The sequence below is a fragment of the Triturus cristatus genome, chromosome 3_1 (assembly GCF_964204655.1).
Source record: "Triturus cristatus chromosome 3_1, aTriCri1.1, whole genome shotgun sequence".
In the NCBI taxonomy this organism is placed as follows: Eukaryota; Metazoa; Chordata; class Amphibia; order Caudata; family Salamandridae; genus Triturus; species Triturus cristatus.
In genome coordinates, this window is record NC_140583.1 from 445,531,661 (window position 1) to 445,558,416 (window position 26,756).

At 45.9% G+C, this 26,756-nt stretch overlaps 1 protein-coding gene across 2 annotated transcripts in view; it reads left to right on the forward strand.

Annotated features, from left to right (window-relative positions):
- TRPM7 (transient receptor potential cation channel subfamily M member 7) overlaps positions 1-26,756 on the forward strand; it is a 2,096,104-nt gene that overhangs the window by 935,243 nt on the left and 1,134,105 nt on the right. For both annotated transcript variants that reach the window (XM_085644243.1, XM_085644244.1), the window contains exons 17-18: positions 9,048-9,276; positions 20,978-21,133. In XM_085644243.1, the coding sequence (XP_085500369.1) occupies positions 9,048-9,276; positions 20,978-21,133 (385 nt within the window). The remainder of the gene's footprint in view (positions 1-9,047; positions 9,277-20,977; positions 21,134-26,756) is intronic.

Consider the following 26,756-nt stretch of genomic DNA (forward strand, 5'->3'; position numbering starts at 1 on the left):
AGGACCGGTCTTGCTACCTCCAAACAGTCCATCTCTCGGTGGATTGTGTCCTGTATACAGTTGTGTTACCAAAAGGCTAATAAGACCTTAGGGGGTAAACCTAAGGCTCATTCCACCAGGGGCAAAGCTGCCACGACTGCTTTGCTGCGTAATGTTCCGATTGCAGAAATCTGCAAGGCGGCCACTTGGAAGTCGGTCCATACCTTTGCTGCGCATTACTGTCTGGACGCGGATGCCAGGGCAGATGCTCAGGTTGGGCAGGCTTCGCTGCGAAATTTGTTCGCACAGTAGTGGTATTATCTTGTAATCTTCTCCACCGCCGTTTTTGTGTGGGGATGGGCTTGCCATTCTATTCACTAGGTTATGACTATACACAGAGATCCCCTACTACAGAAGGAGTAGTTTCTTTTCTGTAACTCCAGTTCTGTAGTAGGGGTATCTCTGTTATAGTCATAAGCACCCGCCCTCCTCCCAGTATCCTGTTCTGAGCCACATAATGGCAGCCTATGGGGCTTGTCTGTCCATTCCTTCCTCTCTATCATTCCAGAGGCTTTTGCTGGAAGAGGCAGGTTTTTTTCTCTATGGAAAAAGCTGGACAGGCAGTGCTGTTGGTGGTTGCTGGTGGAATTCTTTCTAGTTGAAGTACTGGACAGTGTAGCCTGTGGATATAGGCTGCATTATCTGTCTTTGAAATTCTCTCTTAAGTGTAGATGCAGGTCTGCATGACTTGACAACTCCGGGGTCCGCGCACATGGGCGGGACTATTCACTAGATTATGACTATAACAGAGATACCCCTACTACAGAACTGGAGTTACAGAAAAGAAACTACTCCATCTTACGTAGTTTTGCCTTGTAATGAGGCATCAATGGATCAATTGTCTCAGAGATAAGAGCCCCGTCATCAAGGTCATCTGCATATAATTATACATCTGTTTTTCTGTCAGCTCATCCTTTTCCAGTGAGTCATTTGCAAGCATCTGCTTGAAAAATTAATGCAGGCATAGTTCCCGCCGTTCCTCCAGACACAATCTAAACTTTGGACTCCTACATGTGTAAGATGTTTGCTTCTGTTAACATTGTACTTTTGTCGTCTAATGCGGGATGTTTGGTTAGCTTGCCTCTTTCATGATCTTTGGAAAAATTACTGCGTTGGCTGTTCCAAACCCCCCTAGCCAAATGATGAAATCAACACAATTTCGAGTTCTAAAAGCTCAGCAGTCACCTTCGGTTTGGATTTGTGTCAGTTTACTATAGGATTTCCTGCAATGTCCAACTGCCCTCGAATCGGCAATGCTTATTTTAGACAGGGCTGACGCATCTTTAGAGAGGCCCAGACAGAGCTAAATCACTGTTCGATCTATCAGTTCTTTCCATGCCAGCTAAGCATTTTCATAGACAGACACCTGGCAGGAACCATATAAAACAACAGATTCAGCAGCAACCTTTCTGCTCATTCAGGAGCATTGACTTGGGTAAAGGAAAGCAGCAGACCTTTTCATCCTTATCTTAATTAACTCCTTCCACTAAGCCTCTGTAACATTTCTGCCCTGTATGGTTAGGAGACACCATTAGGGGTCTGTGTGGCATTGTTATTGGCCAATAGCTGCGGATTGTATTTCCTTCAGATTATATCAATGGAAAACTCTCTGCTATTTATCAAGACGCGCCCAAACCCTTACTCCCGCCGGTCTCCCCACCGGTCTCCCCCCTGTGTCATACAGTCCTCTTTAGAAGGGAAATGGTGAAGGAAATGGAAGTCCTCTTCACCAAGATTACATAGAATGAGTCTTCTGGACTGTCAGAGCACCGTTGTTATACTCTGGTTTCACTTTAAACTCAGTGAATACTTTGCTTTTTGCGCTGTATTTTGTGGTGTGTAGAACAGGATGGGGTCCGAGACTTATTTGAGCTTTTAGGTTTTGGAACAAACTTCTGAAGAAAGAACGATTCAAAATGGTTGCTGTTTTTTTTACATATTTTCAGCTCCCCTGGAGCAGGACCCATTGGTCTTTTTGGACTTGTAGGATCCTTATTTTCATTTATCCTTCCCGGTCACATGAACTATATAACATTTCCAGTTCATGTTTTGCTTCTGCTCCTCAATGCTTCTTGAATTTGATGTTGTTAGTATCCTCATTGCAGGGTATCCATGTCTTTCCTTATTTGTATGCCTGGTTACTAAAAGCTGTTTCTCATGAGATCTTTCTGTGGAACATCTCTGATGTAAGACAATTATAAGAAATCTTATCTATAAACAGATCCAGATCATTGGAGCAGTTGTAAACACTTTTCTCATGCTTCATTTTTCCTTCATTAGGCATGCTAACTAATATTTGAGGGATGGTACCAGGATTTCTCCCATTTTAGTCTAAGCTGGCAAAAAACAGAGATTGCGGGATCTGATGGCTTCTTGCATCTCCTTAGTTCTTGTGTTTATATGAGACCATTGCTATTGGCACTAAACCATCAGTTGAATGCTTTTGATGGTCATTTAAACTATTGGGTGTTTCTGAGTACTTAAGTGACCCTCCCACTCAATTAACTGATTAGTGGTTGAATAACGAGCCAGATATCAATTGCCACATGTGGTCATGACTTGAAATCTCAGCCTCACTGCACACTCATTGCTCTGAGAGTCAGCTTCTCCCTGTAACATGAAGCCATGTTTGTGCCCTCCCAGAGTGCTGTGTTTGCAGAAATGATAGCATGATAGTGTGTCAGTGAAACACTGATGGAGACCTCAGTTTTCCATTCTACTATGAAAGAGACTGCATCATTGCTCTCGTTTTGTGACCCCAGTCAAACCGTTTCCTGACCAGTTTAGGAAATGTTGAGGCCACTCTAATGGGCTGGCATATAGTCAATGTTGGTTTCCTCAGCCACTGCTGCACTCATCCCAGTTCTTTCGATGGAAGGCAATGTGCAGGCCTACAAGGGCATCATATGGGTCCTTCAAGTCATTCAGCATGGTTATGCCCTACCCTTTCTTTCTTTTGTACCAACCTTTCCCCCAGCATCAGATGGAATCTCAGGGGAACATCTGTCCATTCATTTGTGATAAGTGCAAAGTTTTAATTTCCAAAGGAGCCATCGAGAGGGTTCCGACTCAAAAACAGGGTGGATGTTGGTACTCTTCATATTTTCCTTTTCCTAAAAAGGATAGGGGCTTTTGGTCTGCTTAGATCTTCATCCACTGAATGCCTTGCTGTGGAAGGACAAATTCAAATAGCTCACGGTGGCCCTTATCCTGCCTCCCCTGGACCTGAGTGACTGGATGGTGTCCTTGCGACTGCAGGCCATGTATTTTCATATACACATGCTGCTGTCCCCCATACGTTACCTGCCGTTCAGAGTTGACCAGGAGCATTTTGTGTTTGCCATGCTCCCCTTCGGCTCAACATTGCTCCAATGTTTTCACGAAAGTAATGGCAGTGATCTCTGCCTATCTTCGGAGGTCGAGGACACCAGTTTTCCCCTACTTCTATGACTGGCTTCCGAAGGCAGGCTCTTCAGAGTCAGTTGTAGACCACCTCCAGATAACGGGGAACGTACTGCCATTGTTGGCATTCACAATTGAACCAAAGTTGCACCTGACTCCTTTGATCCCAATATTTCAGTCTCTGTCCTGGATCTCGATGAGAGCAGCTCTGAGGCTTCTTGGCCTTTTAGCCTCTAGCATCTTCCTTGTTGACTAAACCAGGTGCCACATGCTAGATTTGCAGTGGGACCTGGGATTCCACCCAGGTATTGGAGGAGACTGCAAAAGAACTGCAGTGATAGCTGATCTACAACAGTTCGATAAGCAGAAGACCCCTCTCTCTCCTTAACCCAGAGTTGGTGTTGATGGATGCTTTACTACAAGGTTGGGGTGGTCAGCTCGAAGAGGTGCACAGCAGAGGATTCTGGTCTCTGGCAGAGACCTTCCTCCACATCAGTTTGCTGGAGTTGCGGGTGGTCCCCTCGGCACTGAGGGCCTCCTTCCCTCCATCAATAGACACCTGGTGCACTAATTTACCGACCGCATCTAATGCCATGTGGTACTGCAACAAACAGGGTCCAGGGTTCATAGTCAAGAGGCTTTGCGCCTCTGAAGCGGGCTGAATCTTCAGGGGATCTCCTCAGTGGTACTCCATCTGGCAGGATCTCTAAATTCCAGGGTGGGCAAACTCCTCTGTCGGCACCTAACAGATCATGAATAGCAGTTACACTCCGCGGGGCACAGGGTATCTTCCAACAATGGGGAATACCCTGGCTTGATCTCTTCGCCACTGCAGAGAATGTCCAATGTCAGCACTTTTCCTCGCTTTAGTTCCCAAGAACACACTCACTCAGAGACTAATTCCATCTAAAGTGGAGCACAGGACTCCAGTAAACCTTTCTTGTGCTACCTCAAATGCCCTTAGTTCTGATTAAGATCAGTAACGACAAGGCTTAAGTCCTTCTAGTGGTTCCGGATTGTGCGAGGAGACCTTGGCCTGTGTCTCAATCCTCTGATCAGGCTGCCCATTTTGGAGGCTCTCCTGTTGCTGCAACAGGATAGGGTTCTACATCCAAACCTGCACAACCTGCAGCTCTGCGCATGGAGATTGAGCAGTGACAGATGATCTCCTTTGATCTTCCTACCAAGGTCATTGATGTCATTTTGACAACCAGGGATCCTTCAGCAAAATCAATGTATGCAGAACGCTGATACAAATTTGTGATTTAGGGCCTTATGTAGGTAGCGTTACATTTACCACTTCATAAATACCGAATTTTACCGATTCGGTATTTATGAAGTGGTAAATGCAATGTAGGTAATCGGTAATTAAGAATCGGTATTTACCGATTCGGTAATGGTAACTGGCTTCCCATTGATTCCTATGGGCCAGGAGGCCCATAGGAATCAATGGGAAGCCAGTTACCAATACCGAATCGGTAAATACCGATTTGGTAATGGGGGGAGCACAATCAAGGGTGGCAGGGTGTCACAGTGACACCCTGTTGCACCCCTGATTCCTGCATGTGTGCACATGTGGCACACATACATGCCCTAAGGGCATGTATGTCTGCCACATTGCACACTTCTAAGGGCCAAATAATGCATTTCCTAAGACATTCGTCATTTACCACCAACTTATAGTTGGTGGTAAATAACGAATCCACACTACACCCACACACTCCCCCTACAACTCATTTCAGGATTCGGTATTTACCGAATCGGTAAAATTACCGATTCGGTAATTTTACCGATTCGGTAAATTACCGAATCCTGAAATGTCCCCCCTACATACCAACAGCCTGAATACCGGTCGGTAACGGGATTTTTACCGAAAATCGGCCGTTACCGACCGGTATTGGGCTACCTACATATGGCCCTTAGTGCAGTGTTCATTAGTTGGGCTCCTATCAAGCAAAACTGTCTTTTGTGCTAGTTTTTGGTCTAGCAGAATTTTGCTCTATGCAGTTAAAGGTTTAATGTGGGCCCATTTAACTGTTTAATGTTTGTTGGACGAACTATCTTTGTTCTTATCACCAGTTTTGATGCCTTTCTTAAAAGATTTGCAGCCACTGTGAGACTTCGATGTGGTTCTCATGCTCCTAATGTGTACCACTGTACAGTTGTCCATTGAGCACACTCAGTTTAAAGTGGTCTTCCTGGTTATGACAACATGCCAGGTGGGTGAAGTTCCAGGCCCTTCCGACCAACCTGACTATACCACCTTTTTTGCAGGCAAACTGGTGCTTAGGGCTCAAGCTCGGTTCCTACCAAAGATGGTAATGCCTTTTCATGTTGGTCAAGCCATCACACTCACAACTTCCTTACTCTGCTGCATCCCTCGAAAGAGCAATACAGAATCCATAGCTTGGACCCCAGTGGAGCACTTCTTTTTTACATCAATCATACCAAAAAACATTGGCTGGACGATGAGATCTTTAAGGGGTTTTCTGTGACGAAGAAGAGCAAGGTGATGCAGTAACAGATCATCTCCCGATGAATTGTTCTCTGCATAATGATCTGCTACACATTGATGAAAAAAGAGCGTCCAGAAGGCTTTTGGGCTCACTCCACCATGTCTACAGCTGCTACCATTGCGCTGACACTCAGAGTGCCTGTTGTCCTGGACATTTGTCAGACGACTACGTTGGAGTTGATAAACATGTTCATGAAGCACCAGTTGGGCCCATCAAGAAGGGCATTTTACCTGGAAGGTCCTGCAATGCTTTTTAGTCTCTGCTATTTCACAGACTCACCACCTTGGGTACTGCGTTGGTATCTATTCACAAAGTGTGGCATCTGCTGTTAGAAGTATCCATTAAGAGAACAAGTTACTTGCCATACTCCCGTTTTGTGAATTGGACTCTTTTTTCATCTAAAAAGGTCTCATCTAGAGATCTGCACACTATTCATGCCAATCTGAGTAGTGCTTCCAGTGGAAGGCGTGCCAAAAAGAGTTGGCCACCTGTAGTGTTATGGATAGTTTCTTGTTGCATGCAATCAGCCACATAAATTTTAAGGCATTCAAATTGCCTCTCTGAAGTGCTGCTGCTTCTCCAAGGGGAATGGTGACTGTAACGATATAATCGATAAAGATTTTTTTTGTAAAGTTTCTGGATCCAGTCTGATGCCTGGGGAATATTTACAAAGTGAGGAAGGAATCTGTAGTTAGACAGAGTGTCCACGATAAAGATAGTTATCTAAGCCCTCATACTTCATTTTCCACAAAGGCTACGTTGTGCTGAATGAAAGCAGGTCCTGCCTTTTATTCTTAAGATTTTGACAGAACTCAATTTTAAGCAAAATATTACTTTTCTGGATTTTCAGCCAGGGTCTTACATTTTCCTAGGCCATGAAATACTTTTCAGTTTTTAAAATTTAGTTATTAAGGACGTCAGCTTTTAGTAAGTCAAATAATCACTTTTTTTCACCTGTACTATACTCAGAAGTGACGCAAATCTACTATTTCTAGACAGGTGATTCCCAAACTTATTTGGCCAACCTAAAAAAAACATTATGCTTCCACCAACTCTCTATTTGTTATTCAATGCCCCCCATGCTACTCCCCTCACCCCCAATTGTTCCAGCGCTACCAGGAGCAGTGTTACCCACTTTGGAAACCACCGTTCTTGACAGATAGTTTGATACATATCAATAGCCTGTGACTTGAGACTAAACCATACACCTCATTGACTTCATGCTTGAAGCTTTTGATCTAAAGCAGCCTTTGTAGCTTTCTAGAAACCTGCATTCATTGCTGGAATTTAGTATGGCAGCTAATCTGGCTATTCCGCATGCCTTTCGTAAGCCCTCTTATTTGAAGGTGCAGTTTATGGCAAGGAAGTTCTCGGCAGCTTGTTAGATTGAATGCAAGTCTTACACATGCTGTCTTCGAAGCCTATTATTTTGAGGTAACCGAATTCGGTAGGAGAGCGAGCTAGCACATCAACGGAAGGACACATTTTTGTACTTCAAACTCTAAATTGGTTGATAATGTCCCGTGTGGTTTTGGCGCTCACTCTTAGCGGTGTTGGTAGCACAAGGTACGTAGTAATTATGGTGCTCCAGGGAGGGGGAAATCACCTGTGCCCCCTAAGTGTGATCCCAAGGGACCTGAACTATACATTAGACAATGCCCGAGCACTCGTACATCAATACAGCTGTTGCTCATTACAACATATGTATCCATAATGCATTTCAGGTTTTGGTTTCTTGTGATTTTTTTCTTCTTCTGATTGTTCCAGCCACCACGTGTTTCGTCATTTGGGAGTGAACCCACGACTTCCTCCGGGCTGTCACGTAGCAAGTTAATTCTGTCAACCTCTGTGCCGGTTGTAATTCCGTCCCGATCATGTAGGGGAGAAGATAAAATATAAATTGGTATTCCAGGTTGTGCCCGTATTTCAAAGAATAATCAAAAGAAGAAAATAAAATTGCAAGAGACCAAAACCTGAAATGCATTATGGATAGATATGTTGTAATGAGCAACAGCTTCATTGATGTATGAGTGCTCGAGCATTGTCTAAAATATTGGTCCTTCCCATGAAAAGCATCTTCTGCATTTTGACTTGTCATACTAGGAATATCAAAGAGAGACACTACACAATATTCTGGGCAACAGGTGGAAATTCATTGCCAAAAATATATGAGGGGTCTATTGGAAACAAGTGGGACTACTTAAAAGAATGCAATCACAAACAGTGAGCTAATGAAGAGCACATTTTGGGTGGATAACATGATTTGGCTTGCGTTGGCGCCAATTAAAGGCATTTTGGTCTAAGGAAAGTTGTATGGACTTAAGAGACAGAACACCACCAACTACCTCCAGCCACCAACACTTTATATGAATAGGATAAGAGAAGCAGAATAGAATTGGAAACATTTAGATGATGTAAGCAGATGTTGATGATACAGCCAACCTGTTGTATGTTGAAGGTGAGATTCGATTCATAGTTAAAAACCTAATACATTTACCTTGTTAGAGACAGAGCTACTGTTTAAAGCTGATAGTCTGTCCATTGGTCCTCAGAGTGATACATTCAGTCTTTGAGCAATTCCCATCTGATTCTTGTCTTCTCACAGCAGTATGTGAAGCAGATACAGACAATGTGTTTCCGGAGATTTTAATGTAGATCTTAATCGGACTTCTCTCTCTTGCTTCTTAATAACATCCACCAGCTCTTCCCTTATTAAGGCATATGCAGTACTACAAGTACATTAGAACTGAGCCGCAAACGTTGGTGATGCACAGTTATGTGGTGGGTTTGATGCATGAATGAGAGAAATTGATGCACTAGTGAGAATATGCTTATGCTGGATCTTCTGTCAGCATTGTAATAGACTCATTTCTTTTTGAGAAGCCCATCCTTTCAGTTAGGAAGTAGTGAGCATTTAAAGTAAGGCAAGATAATCAGCATGATGGGAATTATTTCTAAATTGTTTACTTTATGAGCTTCTTAACATGAAATGCTCTTCAGAGGTGGAGAGTAAGTAATGTTTTTCTTCTGCCTAATCAACATAAAATATATTTCCAATATTTGTTTCTTCCAATTGTTTATTTTCCGCAGCGACTTTGGACAGCTGGCTGTTGAGCTTCTCGAACACTCTTTTAGGCAAGATGAAACTATGGCCATGAAACTACTTATGTATGAGCTTAAAAATTGGAGTAACTCCACCTGCCTTAAACTCGCAGTTTCATCAAGATTGAGGCCATTTGTAGCTCACACTTGTACTCAAATGTTGCTTTCGGACATGTGGATGGGACGGCTGAACATGCGGAAGAATTCGTGGTATAAGGTATGGATAAGGATATATTATGGTATATGGATTTTTACCAGTCGCTTTGTAAATAAAATACTTGTAAAAATGTTAATTATGCAATTGACATGAACAGTAGAAATGTTATTCAAGCATGTAGTTGGTAAATTCGCTTTTAAGGTGTACAAGTATACACATTTCTGATGGATACTTCTAACTGCAGATTCCACACCTTGTAAATATTCCTCAGACACCAGACTGACTCTCAAACCCAAAGCAGTAGGTGGGGCTGTGCAGCTTCACATTGACATTGTTTCACTTTAGAAGTGATGAATGCAGCCACATGTATGTGCCAGCCATGCATGCTGGCATCCATACCTTTAAGATTTGTGGGGACTATTGCACATTGGTGACAGATCCCCTTTAGATGTGCTTGGGGGTGGAATATTACTACAAGACCTGTGACTACTGCACCCACATGAACCCAAACCAATACAAGGTTCCTCATTGGTGCTGACTTCAACCCTGTTTCTAGTCTCTTCAACATAAACACTGTCGAGGAAGTATACTCCATAGTGGTCTCCAACTCTGAGCTGAGCTTGATTCGCCTTCTGCAAAGGTTGCAGTCTGGACCCAATGTAGCTCATGACCCTTACTGTGTGGCCACTGAGCCAGAATTATGATGAGGATACATTTGTCCCACAATAATGATGAGGATAATTAGAATGACGTATTATAAGATTCCAGTGGTTTGTACAACTTTCCAGGCATCTGACTTGTCTCTCCCTATTGTCTTGCCACAAAGGAGAGTCCATACTTTGCATTTGTGATCAGATGGGCTGTGGATATCCTTGACCTACAGCTCCATACTATGGAAGCTAGGAATAATGTCCATACAGAGATCCTTCACCCTGGCCTGGCACCTACCGAATCTGCATTGCCCTTTAATAAGGCCCTTATGCATACACTCTTGGGCATATGGGCAAAACCATGTTCTAGCCCGCCCAGTCAATAGGCAGGTTGCACATTGCCACCGACCAGCTCCAGGAGACACTTAATTTCTCACACAGCGTCCAACTCCAGTGAGCTTGGTGAATCAGCATCCATCAGTACAGTTACCCCTATCACTTTTCCTATGATCCCACCTGACACTTATCAGAACTGATGGAACCTTTTTGCAAGTGCATGTTTTCTCCTGCCTGCCATGTGCTACACACCGTAATTGCCAGCAACTGCCTTGAGCCTTGCACCAATGCTTTATGGGACATGGTTGGCCAGATCTTACCAGCGGTCTAAGGCGACCTACTGGCATCTTTAGCCCAAACTATTCAGGATGAATGGATAACATCTGGCCTGGACAGAACAGATTGGGTCAGGCAGTTGGCACAAGTGTGGAGTCATGCTTTAGCTCTGCTGGTGTCATGCTGCATGAGGTCCACTTTACTTCTTTGGGAGTGTCCAAGTATCCTTAACAGATAGATAGATTATATCGCACAATTAAAATGATTGCAAACTAACCGAATTAAAGTCAATAGAAAGTGCATCATTTCCAGTGTTCTAAAAAGATGTATGACAGAATATCATCCTGTTAATGTGGCGATGAGTAAATTTAGACACCACTTTAGCAGCTATAAGAACGTTCGTATTAAAACAATTGACACAGCATAATGGAGTATAGTTCTGTGTGATTATCAGAATCCAGAGCGGCTTTCACAGCAGACAAGAATTTCATAAAGCGTGCCACCAGCTGCACTGTATCGCCTTTCATGCACTCTACCAGGGCTGCTTGACATGTCCATACATTTAAAAATACACCAAATGAGGCGAAGCCAGTATATTCTCAAAGAGCGTATTTTCTCACAGATGCATAATATAAGGATTAAAGATTCCTCTTCTACCTGCATGATCGGCACTGAATGGCTGTAGTCTCTTTGTACCCTCATACATACTTGTAGGCCAATAGTGGAATCAAGCCAAACCGTAATCTCATTATTTTGTGCTTCGCTATTGGTTTTTAGGGGGAGGACTGGTAATGGGGCAGGCCGCCGCTGTTGTAAAGTTTTGATACCCAGCTTCCATGACTTATTTTTTTCAGAGTTAGTGCATCACTGTCGGCCGACATTATCTGTGCTTGTTTTGTTAGGAGTTTTGCAGTTGCAGAAGTGGGTATAGAGACTGACCATATTTCATGAGCTTCCAGCACTTCAATGCAGTGTGTTAAAAATTCACACCATGTTGACCCTCGGCTACTTATTATAGACCAGATCAGTTTCTCTAGCGTGTTGCCCCGCGTTTGGTTGACTTTTAGGCAGTATTTTATGAACCTGGCTTTTGTGATAACAAATTGAATTCCGTACGGATTTGCGCGTGGGAGGTGGAAGTTTGTAGAAAAAATACTCTTTTGTTTTCATTTTTTTTATTTGAAGGCTATTGCACCATGGGCCACTGACAGTAGAAAGTTTACCCCCATTGCACGGATTAAGGGAGTAAGATCTGGTGAGCTCATGGCTTTCCTTGCTCTGCAAAAGGCCCCCCTCTAGTGATTGAGCTGTTCCTTGCATTGCATTGCAGTTATGTGAGTGGACTGCCTTCCTTTGTGATCTATACACACTCCCAGGTACTTGTATGTGGTAGCTATCTTGATAGGTTTACATTCAACATGCCATGAGCCTCTCCTCTTTATTTGTCTGAAAATTACCATTGCCTTAGTTTTTGCTTTGTTCATTTTTAGATTGTTTTCTCTGCAGTATAAGGACAATGCTGTTAGTAGCTGCTGTAGCCCGAGTTTGGTCAAGCAATATTGTGTTGTCCACGTATTGGAGCTGTTGGTTTTTAGTTCCAGCAAATTTAGTGGGGGAAAACTCGGGCTTCAGCCAAACAATCCGGTAAATCTGCCAGGTACAGGTTAAAAAGCATTTGGGCCAATATACATCCTTGCTTTATACCTTTGTTGGTTTGTATTTTTTTGGTGGTAGGCCAGCCTGAAGTGACTCTAACAGATATGCTATTTGATGCCCTTTACCTCTTTTGTGTGAAGGCAAATTCATTCCTAGATACATTCAAATAGTCGCGTCGCAGCTCACTCCTTGGATCTCTTACCTGCTAGGTAATTTCACCAACAGTTGTGATCATTTCGGGGTGAATAGGGCCTTCTAATACTGTCCATGTCACACCCTGCCTCTGGCACAGCAAACATCTCCGTCTTTTTGGGCATTGGGATGTTGCTTCAAGAGACAGCTCCAAGGCCATCAGGTACAATGGACCGCTCTGTCCCTGAGCTCACAAGCAACCTCCGCTTCAACCACATCTTCAGAACCACTTTCTTGTATCCTTACGGCACACAGCCACCCGGTAGGGGACAGTTCACTCCCTCCCTCCACAAGTCCAGACGCACCTGCAGAAGGCATGAGAAGAGATGGAGGAACAACAAACCCTGAAAACCCACGCTACCTTCAAATCCGCCGTAAACACACACCACCACCTCCTCAAAACCACTAAGAAAGCGGCCCTACAGAATCAGTGTCAACGTACCCAAGAGCAAACAACTCTTTGCCATCGTCAATGCCCAACAGCGAGACCACAGACGTCCCTCCCTCCCAAGACCTCTGCAACAAACACCGCTCCTTCTTCCACCTCAAGATCAGACAGATCTACAATAGCTTTGACACCCCAGACCCTGCCACTACGCCCGCCAACACGTCACGCAGCCATGCTGCACCCCAACAGACCGTGCTCTGCTGGACCCTGCTGACTAGAGATTACACTCAAGACCATGAAGAGCATCCACTCAGGAGCCCCGTCAGATCTAGCCCTTACCACATCTTCCACAGAGTAGCTGCCGTCATCGCCCTCCAGCTTCGCCACACCATCAACTACTCCATCAAAACTGCCACCTTCCCCGACGACTGGAAACATGCCGAGATCAACCCCCTGCTGAAGAAGCCATCCGCAGACCCGACGGACCTCAAGAACTTCAGACCATTCTTCCTCCTCCCCTTCCCAGCCATGGTCATCGAGAAGGCCATAAAAGCCCAACTCTCCACGTTCATACAAGTGAGCCATGCCTTGGACACCAACCAATCTGACTTCCAAAGCAAGCAGATCCTCTCCCTTACCAGCGAACCCACAATCGCCAGAACCAACTTCCATAGCAGAATGAAGGCCGTTTCCACCTGGATGAAAGACAGCTGCGTCAAACTCAACTCGTACAAGACAGAAGTACTCATCCTGGGACCCTCCCCTTCAGTCTGGGATGACTCTGCAGCTCTGGGACCCCTCACCACCCCGACGGCTCCCGCTTGCAACCTCTGCATCATACTGGCCTCATCGCTCACATGAACCGCCAAATCAACACAGTTTCCTCAGTTTGCTTCCACACACTCCGCCTACTTCGAAAGACATTCAGATGGATCCCCACAGAATCCAGAAAGACTGTTACCCACGCACTCATCACCAGCAGACTCTACTTAGGCAACGCACTCTATGCCAGCGTCCCCCAGAATCAGCATACAAAACTACAGAACGTCCAAAATGCTGCAGCCAGACTGGTCCTTGACTTCCCCCTCACAGCCACATCATGCAACACCTACAACGTTACTGGCTACCAGTCATAAAGAGAATTACCTTTAAGCTCCTCAATCACCCCTACAAAGCTCTCCATGACGAAGGACCAGCATACCTGATCCACTGCTGCCCATTCCAGGTATCTGCCAGACAACATCCGTTCCGCCCAACTCACCCTAGCCTCCGTCCCCAGGATCCACACGACCAGAACTGGTGGAAGTTCATTCTCTTACCTTGCTGCTAAGACCTGGAACACCCTGCCCTTCCACCTCAGGCCATCCGCATCGCTGACCCCATTCAAGAAGGACCTCAAGACCTGGCTCCTCGATTTATTTTACACCCATAGAGACCAGCAGCACCCCCTCCTCTCCCCTTCCCCCAATCCCCCCCCGCCCCCCCCGCCCCCCTCCCCAACGCTTTGAGACCTACACGGGTTTGTAGCCGTACTTTGTAAGCCCCAGATTTATTGATTTTTTTAGTATCCGATATTTCCTTCAGGGATGGCAAGATATTACTTCTGAAGGATGGGTCCTCCTAATTATCCACCGGGGCCGCTCCCTCCCATTCCATTCTACCCTGCTGCACCTTTTAGCTAAATCAAAATGCCTGACCGAGAAGCACATGTCATTTTGCCCAAAGAGGCCATAAAGAAAGTTACTGCCTTGGAAGCCGGAACTGGTGCTGAAGACCAATGGAGGTCTTCAGCCCATTAAAGACTGTCACCCTCGCAGCTCCTTTTTGCGAAAGGACAAGTTGAAGACACTCTCAGGTTCTGTCTGCCCTCGATCCGGATGACTGAGTGGGAGCTTTGGACCTGAACAACATTTATTTTTGCATCCCCGTCCTGCTGGCCCACATGCGTTATTTGTCATTCATGGTGGACCAGGAGCATTTTCAGTTTGTGGTGCTTTCCTTTGGCCTCACCTTTGCTACTCTGGTGCTCATGAATGTGATGTTGGTGGTTGCAGCACACCTTCCAAGGTCGGGTGTTGGTCCCTTCCGCTACCTAGCTGTAGAATGCAGGCTCGCCCTAGGAAGTCATAGACCACCTCACAGCGTACCTTTTAACACATTTAGGGTTCGTTATCAATGCCTCTTAGTCACACCGGACTCCTTCACCATAACGTCCTGGGTAAAATATTATTTAAAGCCTTTCCCCTGGAGCAGGGAATTCAAGCTATGATCCAAGTGCTTCAGCATCTGTCCTGGAATTCAGTGTAGATGACTCTGCGAGTACTGGGCATAGTGACAGCTTCCCTGCTATGGCAGAGGAGTGTCACCCCACTGCTTTTAAGCAGTGCAAAGTAAAGGAAACATAAAATGATAATAACTTTGAGTTAATATCGTTTTATGTTTCCATCAGAACTGGCTTTGCAGGGCGGCAGGTGGGCGATGCGGGGCAGGAGTGGTTTGCCCACTCCTAAGTGCACATGACTGTTTGGCCGCCCCCCCCCCCCCGGGCCACCCAAAACAGTCATGCACACTTTCCCTGTTTTCAATGCAGCCTGCATTACAGCCTGCATGGAGAACATGCCAAGGGCCCCATTCCCTGGCAGAACGTCGAACCAGGATGCTCAGACCAATTACAATTCTGCATTGCAGCCCTGTGATTGCTCAGTGGAGCCTGGATGCTTACAATCACAACACTGCATTGCAGCATTGTGATTGGTGAGGGGAGCCTGGTTGTTCTTCCTGTTCCTCGAGTCCGACGAGGAGAGCAGGAGCAGGGACGTGAGATGCGGCAGCAAGGTAAGTGTTTATTTCTGTATTTTTTTTTTTTTTACACCCTTTCCTTTCGCCCCGCGAGCCATGACTGCCACCACTGACTGGGAATGTTGGCCTCCTGTATCCTGCTGATTGACCATGCCAGGTGCTATGTGCAGCCTCTGCTGTGGAACCTGAAGTCTCAGTAGGTGAAACTTATCAGATTCCATCCAGGTTTCAGATTAGATTGCAAAAGGTCTGCTGGGGTAGCTGCTCGACCTTGATTCAGCCAGCGGTAGACCCCTCTTCATAATCCACTCAAAACTGATTGTGGCGATGGATGTATCACTGCTGGTGAGGCCATCTTGGAGAGGTGGCAAACAGAGGAATGTCTACATCAGTATGTTGGAGTTGAGGGCAATTTGCTTGGCACTGAAGGCCTTCCTGTCAACCATCAAAGAGAGGCTGGTATAGATGCTCACAAACAACACCACTGCCATGTGGACAACTAACAAGGGAAGTGTCCAAGATGGAGGCAATAATTCCTCAACATCCTACAGCCTGAGCGCTCCCCACTAACTACCCACGGTGACGGGCAGACACAGCTGGGCATCTGGGGGCCTGATACATGCTCGTACGCCTCACCCCTCCTCCACACACAAATATGGCAGAAACCTAAAAGTGGCAGTGGCCTAATTGAGGCCGGTAATACCATGAGCCGCTACATGGAAAGGGAGCTCTGACCTTGTTTTGCAGAAGTGACTTTCCACAGTGATCGGCCTCCTCGGTGGAGCCTATTCCAACATCGCGAACGTAAGCGGTTGCTGAGATGAGAGGGATAAAGGGCACACCGTTTTGAGGATATGCTCGCTGCCTCTGCCCCCTTCACCGAACTCTAGAGATCCGCAACGGCTGCTCAGAGTAACCTGGGGGCCAAAGGTGGGAGGGCAGTGGGGAAGAGTGGCAGCAGCAGTCCCCAAACTGCGCAGACACAACTGCAGCCTTAATCCATCCCCCCCAGAGCAAGACCAGATGCCGATCACCAGCCTGATTGAGGCCTGCACAAAACAGGAGCCATGGTACGAGAGCAGAACTGGAACCTAAGGCCGCACCAGCTTCCCACCTGTGACAGGCAGTGAGTGGGGAAATGACTTGTGGCGCTTGCCCAGAGGGGTATCATGAATGAAATGAAGCCCATCTACACCAACTCCCTGGAATAGCAGTGAGCACAGCCAGTTGATGGGGGCAGGAGCCCTTACCTTTGCCAGGAGAGGCTTTAAGGATAACAAGAGGAGTGAGGCACAGCACTCTCTGTGAGAGCAACATTTAGCAGATACTGGTAATGTTGTAAGGCCCACAGGAAGTTCAACAACAGCCTCCTCAATAGCAAAGTCTCGAGCACACCACCGGTTATGGGGCCATGTGCTATAGAGTCTGCCACTTTGAGATTGCTGAGGACCCAGCGCGGAAACAGAGAAAACTAACGGGAGGTGATTGAGTTGTATGGCAACCAGGTAACCTTTTATGCTCACCCAAGGCCGGTAAACTGCTAGCTGGTTTCTCTGCTCGGCACATAAAGGCTATACGTACTGGTCGAGGAGACGTTATAATAACCAAAGAGGGCATCAATGCTACCTTCAAAGACTACTAGAGCGTATTATACTCTACCCCGGAAACGCTGTCTAGATGGGATGGTACTGCCTGACTCACCAGACTAGAGGGTCTCGAACTCGAGGAACCTGCCTTTCTAAAATTCAATGCAGTGGTCCATCAAATAGCCGGGTGTAAGACACTGGGCAACAATGGCTTGCCAGTCGTATGTTATGGGAAAAACTCCTCACACCCAGCACAAAGGTCACTGGCAGTATTAATATTATTATTATGCCGAACTTATGCATGCAGCTCCCACACAGGGTCTCCCGGCGCAGGCAGCTGACCGAAGCCGCAGCGGGCAGCTTGAAAAGCTATGTCTTCAGATTCTTGTTGAATGTAAGTAAGGAGTGACTGTTCATCAGAAAAGCCGGGAGAGAGTTCCATAGTTTCTGGCCCAAGAGGGCGAATGAGCGTCCCTTCATGTGGACAATACGACACCTGGGTGTAGCGAACAGTGAGACTGGATGATCTCAGCTGATTAATAGGCACATAGGGCGTCACCAGACCTTGAATGTATAAGGGGACCAAACCATGTCTGGTCCTGAACATCTGGCAAAAAGCCTTGAATTCAATACTCAGTTCAAGGGAGAGAACCGAAAGAAGTATAGAAGCATGGAATGAATAGGTAGAAAAGGTAGAGGCCAAAAGCCCCACACCGCCAAGATTCTAACAGAGGCAATTTGCAACCTAGTCATTTGTCCCAGCAATACAGATGAGTATCTATAACACATCCAATAGGCCTCTTTGAAGAGGCGGGTAAAGAGACTCTTGCTGGTCAGACTAATACCCCACCACTGAAGGAATCATGATTCTACTGTACCTGGACGGTTTGTATATGTAAATAGTAGTGCTGTTCAACTAGAGCTATTTATCCTGTACCACTATATACGATTATTCTTGCAAATGTACAGGGGCTAATCCCCCACGATTGTTGCGTGTAATACTGATAGCTGGAATGACGCCATTGGCCAATGTTCTATATACAGCTCAAATTTTCTGTTGAAAAGTAATAAAAATCGAATGATAAAAGAAAAATCAAACATTTAACAATAGTAGCAGGTATTTTCTGGCCACCCGATGTAAAGTAATGAGAGAGCAACACGCTCACTACATATTGCGAAGTTGTGTCACTTCATGGCAACTATACCAGTCTCAATTACGTTGCAATTACCATACCAATTTGAAAGCCTTTTTTCACGCACCTAAAACGTTCCTTTGGTCACAATAATTTCCGCTGGTCATGTGAGTTCCAAGCATTTCCAGTCCAGCTGCCTTATACAACCCTTTTTCCAGACTAACCGGTGTTGAGGATTTGAGCAGCATTCCCAACAAAAGTAGTTTCACCTTTCTTGTCAGTCAGACTATCACCCCTCCAACCTTCTTTGCCCCGCCTCTCCCCTTGAACAAGGAGGGAAATATTCAATTGCTTGTATTCTAAGAGAGCGCTCATTTTCTACATTGCTTATACCAGAGATCATTGGGTGGGCAGTCAGCTCTTTTTGGCTTCTCGGTAGCAAAAAATGGCAAGGCAGTGCAGAACGGAACCATCTCTAGATGCATAGTCCTCTGCATTAAAATCTTCCGCACACAAGCTAAAAAGCAGCCCTAGAAGTGTTGTGGGCACATCCTGCTCAAGCCAAGGCTACTACTTTTGCTTTGGCATGCAGAGTGCCTGTCATGGATATCATTCCATACATTCACGAAGGTCTATTGCCTGGACATTCGGGTCCTTTTGGATGGCTATTTCACCTGATCAGTCCTGCTGGACTTTTTGATCTGAGCCATTCCATTATCCCACTACCTAGGGAGGTACTATTTGGTACCTATTCACTAGGTGAAGCTCTTTCTGGTGGATACTCTTATATAACCGCCCGTTCCTCACCACCGTCCCACCTCCCTGTTCTGTGAAATGTTTTTTTTGTTTTCGTTCTAAAACGGTCCCAATTTAGAAATCTGCAAACTGGCCATACCAGTATGCAGATGAACTGTGTGTCTGAGGGAGCGGACAGGCCTCTAAAGAAACTGACATCAGTGTGCATGATTGGCACCTATATGTGGCTCCGTTTATCACTTCCAGAGTAGAACGACATCAGCGTAGAGCCACAGGATTTTACCTACTGGCCCATAGGGGTACTGCTTTTGAGTTTTCTAGATCCAGTCTGACACTGGGGAATATGCACAGGGTGAAGAATATGCATTTGAAGTATCCACCCGAAAAGGCGATACCCAAGGTAAGTAGTTTGTTTTTAGCACATACGCTTCCAAGCAGGTAAAGATAGTGTTCATGAGATCAAGGGTATTGTCTAATGGGTGCTTGAGATCTATATGTATTTTTATCAAAGATATCTACAAGCTTTAAATCTAGCACTTTGTAAATACAACTCTGTAGAGCCAGACTGACCCAAGAATGGCCAACGGTGCTTATTAATATCACGGGTTTGATGATGGAGTAATATCTGCGACCCACAGAGTGGCTGAGGGATTCTGCATGATCGCCTGAAGAGGAGGTGTTTTAGCTCATAGCAACTCGCACACAACAGGGTAAGTCTCCCAAATATTAGGGCCTCGTTGATCTGGATGCACGGCCCTAGCCTAATGTACAGCTAGGGTTGTTGAATATACGGCAGTAGATTGTCAAAGGTGTGGTGTTCCTTATGGACCCGCTGGAAAAGGGGAAATGCCAGATAGAGACTAGCGTAGGTGAGTTGCACAGAATTTCTTTCTGTAGCTTGGAGAGCTACAGTCCTTTAAATCATTCTCTAGGTATCAGGGGCAAGGTCATTACTTAGTGGAACTAAACAGAGAAGGAGCAGGACATCTCAAATAAGCATCCCTTGCAGAAGCTGTTGCATAAAATTTGTCGTGACTCCAGACTCTCATTTTACTGGAAGGCAGTTACCTTACACCTTATCGTGCTGCATACTATTTTTCTTTAAGTTAGTTGATATGTGCCTTTTGAGTTTTGAAGCAGGTGTCCACTATGTTCTAGTTGGATGTTGCCCAGTTTTCTACCTTGTTGTGTTCATACACATTCTTAACAATGGTGCCCACAATACACCTATGGCTTAAAGACCCTCATTGCTAATGCTGTTTGCTTTTGCTACATTATGATCATAACACCGTAACAATATGTTTTGTTTGTGTATTGTGATATTATATTTTAGGTCTTGTATTCACCTTACGCCTGGTGGTTTCCAATGTGGATATTTATTTATTTATTTAAGCAGCTTGTAAAGCATGCAAATACCCTTAGGTGTCTGGGCAGAACTAGAAATTCTTATGAGTCTTTCACATAATGCATCAGTAATCATGGGGCACTTTCTCTCAATAGCCCTGTGAAACAGCAAAAATGCAACATATTCAGCTCTTGCTGGCAGAGAAGTGCATCTTGGAGTCCACAAAGCTCATTGGTCCTCTGCAGAGGACACTGCCTTATAACAAGATTGGTTCTTACAGACTGAGCCTGCTCTTGGCACAGGGCAGTCTGTGTACCAAAGAGGTGTGTGATATCATGCTTCACCTCTCTTGATGGAAGATATTTGTGGTTGTTATTTTTACTTAGCAAAGACTTGGTATTAAGGTGAATTATATAATACAGTTTGTAAGTATTAATGTCGGTGCACGTCATACCTTTCGCTGTGTATTGCTGTGAATCTCTGATCTAAATCGGTCTGCATGGCTGTTGTGTCTGTTCCAAGAAACATGGTCAAAGTTTATTTTCATATTTGAGAGCTCCCATATGTGTTTCTGTATACAAAACAGTGCTGCATTGGTGTACTGTACAAAATCTTTTTTTTTTAACCTTTTGCTTTTATTGCAGGTGATTTTAAGCATTTTGGTTCCACCCACTATTCTAATGTTGGAGTATAAAACCAAAGCAGAAATGTCCCACATTCCTCAGTCTCAAGACGCACATCAAATGTCAATGGATGACAGTGAGAATAACTTCCAAGGTCCAGCTGAAGACATTCCAATGGTAATAAACGATTAAAACAATTATCATTGTTCACCTAAACTATAGCGGTGATGTGTGTGTGTGTGTCTGTCTGTGTGTCTGTCTGTGTGCGTGTGTTATATAAATGTTTGTGGCATGTGTAGCTGCAGATACACAAGCTGTGCATATTCCTGCCATCTAGTGTTGGGCTTGGATGTGTGCAACTTGTTTTTGTTCGAAGAAGTCTTTTTGAGTCACTAAGTGTTGTGACTCCACCTATTGTAGACAAATGCGCATGGGCATCTTCTCCATATTCAGATTGTTTTTCTCCGCCATCTGGTTCAGACGTATCTACAGGAGCTCTGGTTTGACGCCATGCGTTCTCACCAGGCCTTCGGCACTTTTACTCGTTGGTCCAAACAATCCCGCTGTTCGTCTGTCTCTACCGTTGGGTGTTGCTTCAAGTCCGTCTCGCGGTTAATGAATCTCCACTTGGTGGCTCTGCTCCTCACAACTGCCATCATTTCCGCAGCTGAGTGTTCACATGATGGAAAAGTCTCCTTTTCGGTACTGCCCAACTTGCCACGCCAAGTTCCCAGGGACGGATTTGCATGGTGTCTAACTTGTGCCTGTCTCCGGATCACCGAGAAGAGTCCTATGTGGCGTATGGTGCGTACCGCAACATAAAGCTCAATGGCTCAGCGCAGAGGAGAGGAAGACTCCCTGGACATTTTCGGTGAGGAGGAGGGAGAAGCCCTGCAGCAGCCTAGTGAGTCTGGTGCAGAAATCGTAGAGGCGTTCTTGATGCTGACTCCAAGTCTGATGTCGAGACTGAAGGGCCGGAGTACCACTATCTCCCCTCGCACCAGCCTCGAGCCATTGTGCCTCATGTGATATCTCTGGGCCACCACTGCCTCAGGGCCATGATCAGCATCAGACTACCAAACCAGATCCATCTCCCTCAATACATTCAGCGCCAAAGTTCGCTTTAAAGCCTAACCCCTTGATGTTGACTGCCACTTCGGCACCGGATCCGAAGACGCCCTTTCGGCCACACTCTGAGTCAAAATCTTCAGTGCGAGATCCACCTCAGGGCATTCTGGGCGGCAACCTTTTTCGGCTCCGTCACAGTTGTCATCAAAGGAAAACGCCATCCAGCAGAGGATTCATATACAACTGGACACAGGCCAGATCGTGGCTAAAGCTGTTCAGCCACCCAATTATTCTGTCCCTAACCAGTGGAGTTACTTTCAAGGAGGCCATCAACCCTCCTTGGGAGCCGACACTCAAAAAGCCTCCATCACTACAGAGGCACTTTTAAATTAGTGCCTGGTCCTTCTAAGACCTCTCCTATTCCTATTCCTACTCCTTCTCTTCTTCATACTCTTTCTCTTCCTGCTCCACCTCTTCCTCCTGCTCTTACCACACACACACACATTCTGCACAGGGAACTTGCCATTCAGGGGTGTGGACAGCCCAGGATCGCCCTACATCCCATATCACCCGCCATATGGTCCCCTGGCTCCTGACCCTTGGAATGACTACCAGGTAGCTCCCCTAGCTGACACACCCAGATTTGTTCCTGACCAAACCACCTCAACCTGACTACACAACCTCATACCATTAAATGCTACACAGGGCAGCAGCTTTTCATACCTTTGTCGTAAATAAAATATTACGCTCTATGTATTTCAGAATATAAATAGGATCATGCATAAAGCAAGAGGCTGAGTCTGTGGTATCAGGTTCATAAAGGGCTTTATTCCAATAACTCGAGTCAAAGGGAGAATATTACCATCTGGAAGGGACTCAAAAGTATTCTCAATATTCTCAAAACATTATTCACAGAGTACAGTATATATACATTTCTCAATTGTACGTAAGCAAAAGAGCAAGAGAGAATGAGATAAGAGCATGTGGGCGTGTAAGTAGGCGTGAAGGTGGGCGTCCATGTGGGCGTCCACTTGATGATAATGGGTAATTTGTCATGTGTGGGTGGATACCTGGAGGGGGTTGCGTGATCTGCTGGAATTGTACTGGAACTTTTGCCTTACTTGTGCTCAACTCGAGCATGACGTGTAACTGACGTGGGGAGGGTTGCTATGCAACCGGACAAGTCTGGAAGTGAGGCCTTCAGTGAGTGAGGCCTTCAGTGTCAGAACGACCAGCACATCTTGTATTATCTGATATCCGATGTCTGGAGCAGGGACTGATTTGTGACATAGGTTGCTCATCACCAAGAGCCGATGTGGCATTTATTTTTTCGTTTACTGCTGAAGTCTTGCACGGGGGCTATGGGCTTTTCACTGACGTGAGCTTTGTAATCACACAAAAAGAGACAGAAAGGCTAGGCTTTCTCCTTTGCAGATGGGTCATGTTTAAATTCCTCCTTCTCCATGCAGGAATGTATTTCTCGAGGAGCGAAGCAGATAACTTGAAGGCTGAATACAGTTTTGGCAGGCAACAAGCCGGGCCAGGCACCGTTAGCCGCGCAGGAAGTAAGACAAAGGTCATTGATACAGATGCAGGTCCAGGCTGGAGCATTCAGAGGCAGAAGGCAGGAAAAGGCTCGATGGCAGAATTCAGGGCCTAACTTGCCAGAGCTGAAAAACGTGAAAAGTACACCATATAAAGACGGTGGCAAGGCATACTTAGGAACGGAATATCTGACCCATTCATGGCAGATCTGAAAGAGGACATATTAACGTTGGACACAATTGTATTTGCGTCTTCATAGCTTGAAGTGGAGGGAACATACATGTACTTGTAGCATGTACATGGAGCCGTTGGGGTCTAGATAGGGGACACAATTGATCATAAAAATTCATATTTCCTCACCTTAGGAGGATGATTTTCTTCTAGAAACCTTCTCCTTCACTCAAAGGTTCCTCCAATACCTAATTATGTGGAAGGGCATGATAAAACCTGCCAGTGAAATATTCAAGGAGCCCGCGAAAGCCAGTCACCACGCCCCAGGTTGAGAAGTTTAAAACTCTCCCTCTGACTCACCCGTCACCCACATTATAGGTCAATTAACCCCTGATTCACTTGTAGTTCTCACAGCCAGGAAGAGAGCTACTCAACACCCCACCTCAACTCCGCACCAAAATGCCCCTGCAGATCGGGAGAGCAAGAAAATTGATGTTACTGGCAAGCATGCTGTTGAGCAATATGCCACTCAGTGGTTTATCGCTAATTCTATTGGCTTGCTCACTTGGCATGATCGAGGCCACGGGATCAAAAGGAGGATCTTGTCCAGTATTGGGGTATCTTTCATATATTCACATGCCTGAATCATTCCCCGTCGTCGAAGTGGGAGTCACACAGTACATATAATAAAGCAGTAAATAATAAATTCCATAGGCTATTGAATACATGGTTACCTCCATGATAGCCTATCAACCCCCTTTTATAAAAAGGACCAAACTCAAAACACGACCAATCAGCAAAAGCACCCTCTCGAACCTTCCCAAGAGAGGCTAAATCTCCCACAGATTTTCACCGCATGTCGTGTGTAATGGGAGCTTGCCATCGACACCTATTACTTCAACAATGAGGGCGACAACGACTCTATCATCGTCAAGACCGTCGACGGCGCGGACTACTTCGGCGAGTATTAAAGGTTCCACACCGTCGACATTACCTCTATCGTCGACGACTCCATTGAGGAAGAGACCAGACCAAGATCTTATCATGGACGAGACCATCGACGAAAACCTCATCATCGACGAAGACATCGACGTCGATGAAGACCCCAACATTGACGATGACTCCATCGTCTACGGCTCCTTCATTGTTGACGGGAGCTACACAGTCGATGACAACTCCATCCTCGATGGCAATATCACCGCCAACGATGACTCCGTCGACGACGACAATTATACTGTCGTCGACCTCAATGACTGCATCGTCGACGATAATTCCAATTTTGTCTTCAGGTCCATAAACTTCATTCCTACAAGCTACAGAGATTAAATTTCGAACACCAAAAAGTTCTCCATTACCTCTAAGTCATCTGTTAGATGTGGAAGACACTGATGAAGATGATGGTCTATTTGGGGCCGCGCATAGCCCTTCTGAACTCAACGTGAACTGTCAGGAAGAAGATGAAGACTATGACGAGGAGCAATACTCTCAACAGTATCCAGTCCCTCATACACAATATCATCAATTCAGATACTTTGAACAGCCAAGGCAACATTCTGCTCAACTGCCTCTGACCCTGATAGTGGACCTACAAAATATGTTGGCGGATTACAAAAGAAGGTTTCCTCCTCAAGAGGACAGCGTCGCAGTGCCCCCCCCCCCGCCTCCTCTGACACCACCACCGCCTCCTGCTACACCCAAATTTATGCCGCGTCCCATAATTCGTCTTCCTCCTAGAGAGGATCCTACCACCTCTGAAGAAGAGCTTGAGGAGGGATAAATCCATGATCTTCCTCCGCCTGCGGATGAATGGAATGATTATGCTGTACCAACACCGTCCCCTACACCTCATCGTCCTTCAGACTCACTTCCGAAGGATATTGGAGGTTTCCACAATATAATTGACTTTCAGCTCACGTGGTCAGTCTTCCTCCCCGGCCAGAGGTCGTTCCCGGGAGTGCTGCTCTTCACCCTGTGGTCAACAGCAACTTTCCCAGTCTCAGTCAATATCACGCGGTAAACAGCGTCACAAGAGGTCGAAGGCCCGGGGCTCTATGGCGTCTTCGACTCACGATATAGATAGCTAAGGTGTCTCTCACCGTAGTGCTGAGACTCCTGCTCTGGCGTCACTTCAGAGCCTCTGGGTTTTCCCTAGAGCAGGGGCAGCCTGGAAGCAGATACAGGAGTACTACAAGGCTCTCCTTCTGGTCTTCGGGCCCTCCCCTCCCTCTGGAGCACCAGCGGGCCCCAAGTAGGTCGTAGGTGGCGTAACTGCATCATCGCCGGTGTATTCGCCCCTCGGCGGCTGTTCCAGCCTCAGACTCTGAGGTGCTGGTGGACGGTTCTTCAGGGCCACCGATGACGGTTGGCTCCGATCGCAATTATGGTGCCAGTCATGGCGGCGCCAGTAGACTGAGCTAGAGTTGGTGTCCACTGTAGAGCCGGCTTCGCGTGGCTCCGGATATCTGCGCAGATACCGGCTCACGTCTTATTCCCAGGTGGATGTCGGCACAGCGTTGCCACGATGCCGTTCGACTTAGTTTATGAAGCCGGATGCGGCGCTGGTAATTTCTGTGGAGGATCCACAAGACCTGTTAGGGGAAGGTTGTGAGTAGGTGACCCCCTTCACATATGTGGAATTCCTATAGCCCGATGCCCAGGACATATTTTTGGGGTCACGGGCAACCAGTTTTCATGTATATTTCCTCCTTGGGATGAGGCCCAACCCCCCGCAGCACAAACCCTTTGGCAGCCAGTTTGCAGTACCACATTATGGATCTGGTACCGGCACTGTCTGCAGTTAAGGTAATATTTTTGCCAATATGTTAATGGTGTTCAAACTTGCTATGGTTCATTAATTGAAAGCCTTTATTATTAGGATGAGCATTCGGAGTAAATGTAAACTCCAACTCCACTACTGACAGTGGTTCCAGTATAAAAATGTATACACACGTTTTCAAAGTTTAGCAATATGACGCTATGTATAAGGCTCCCAGAAAGCTGTCTAATTTGATGCAAA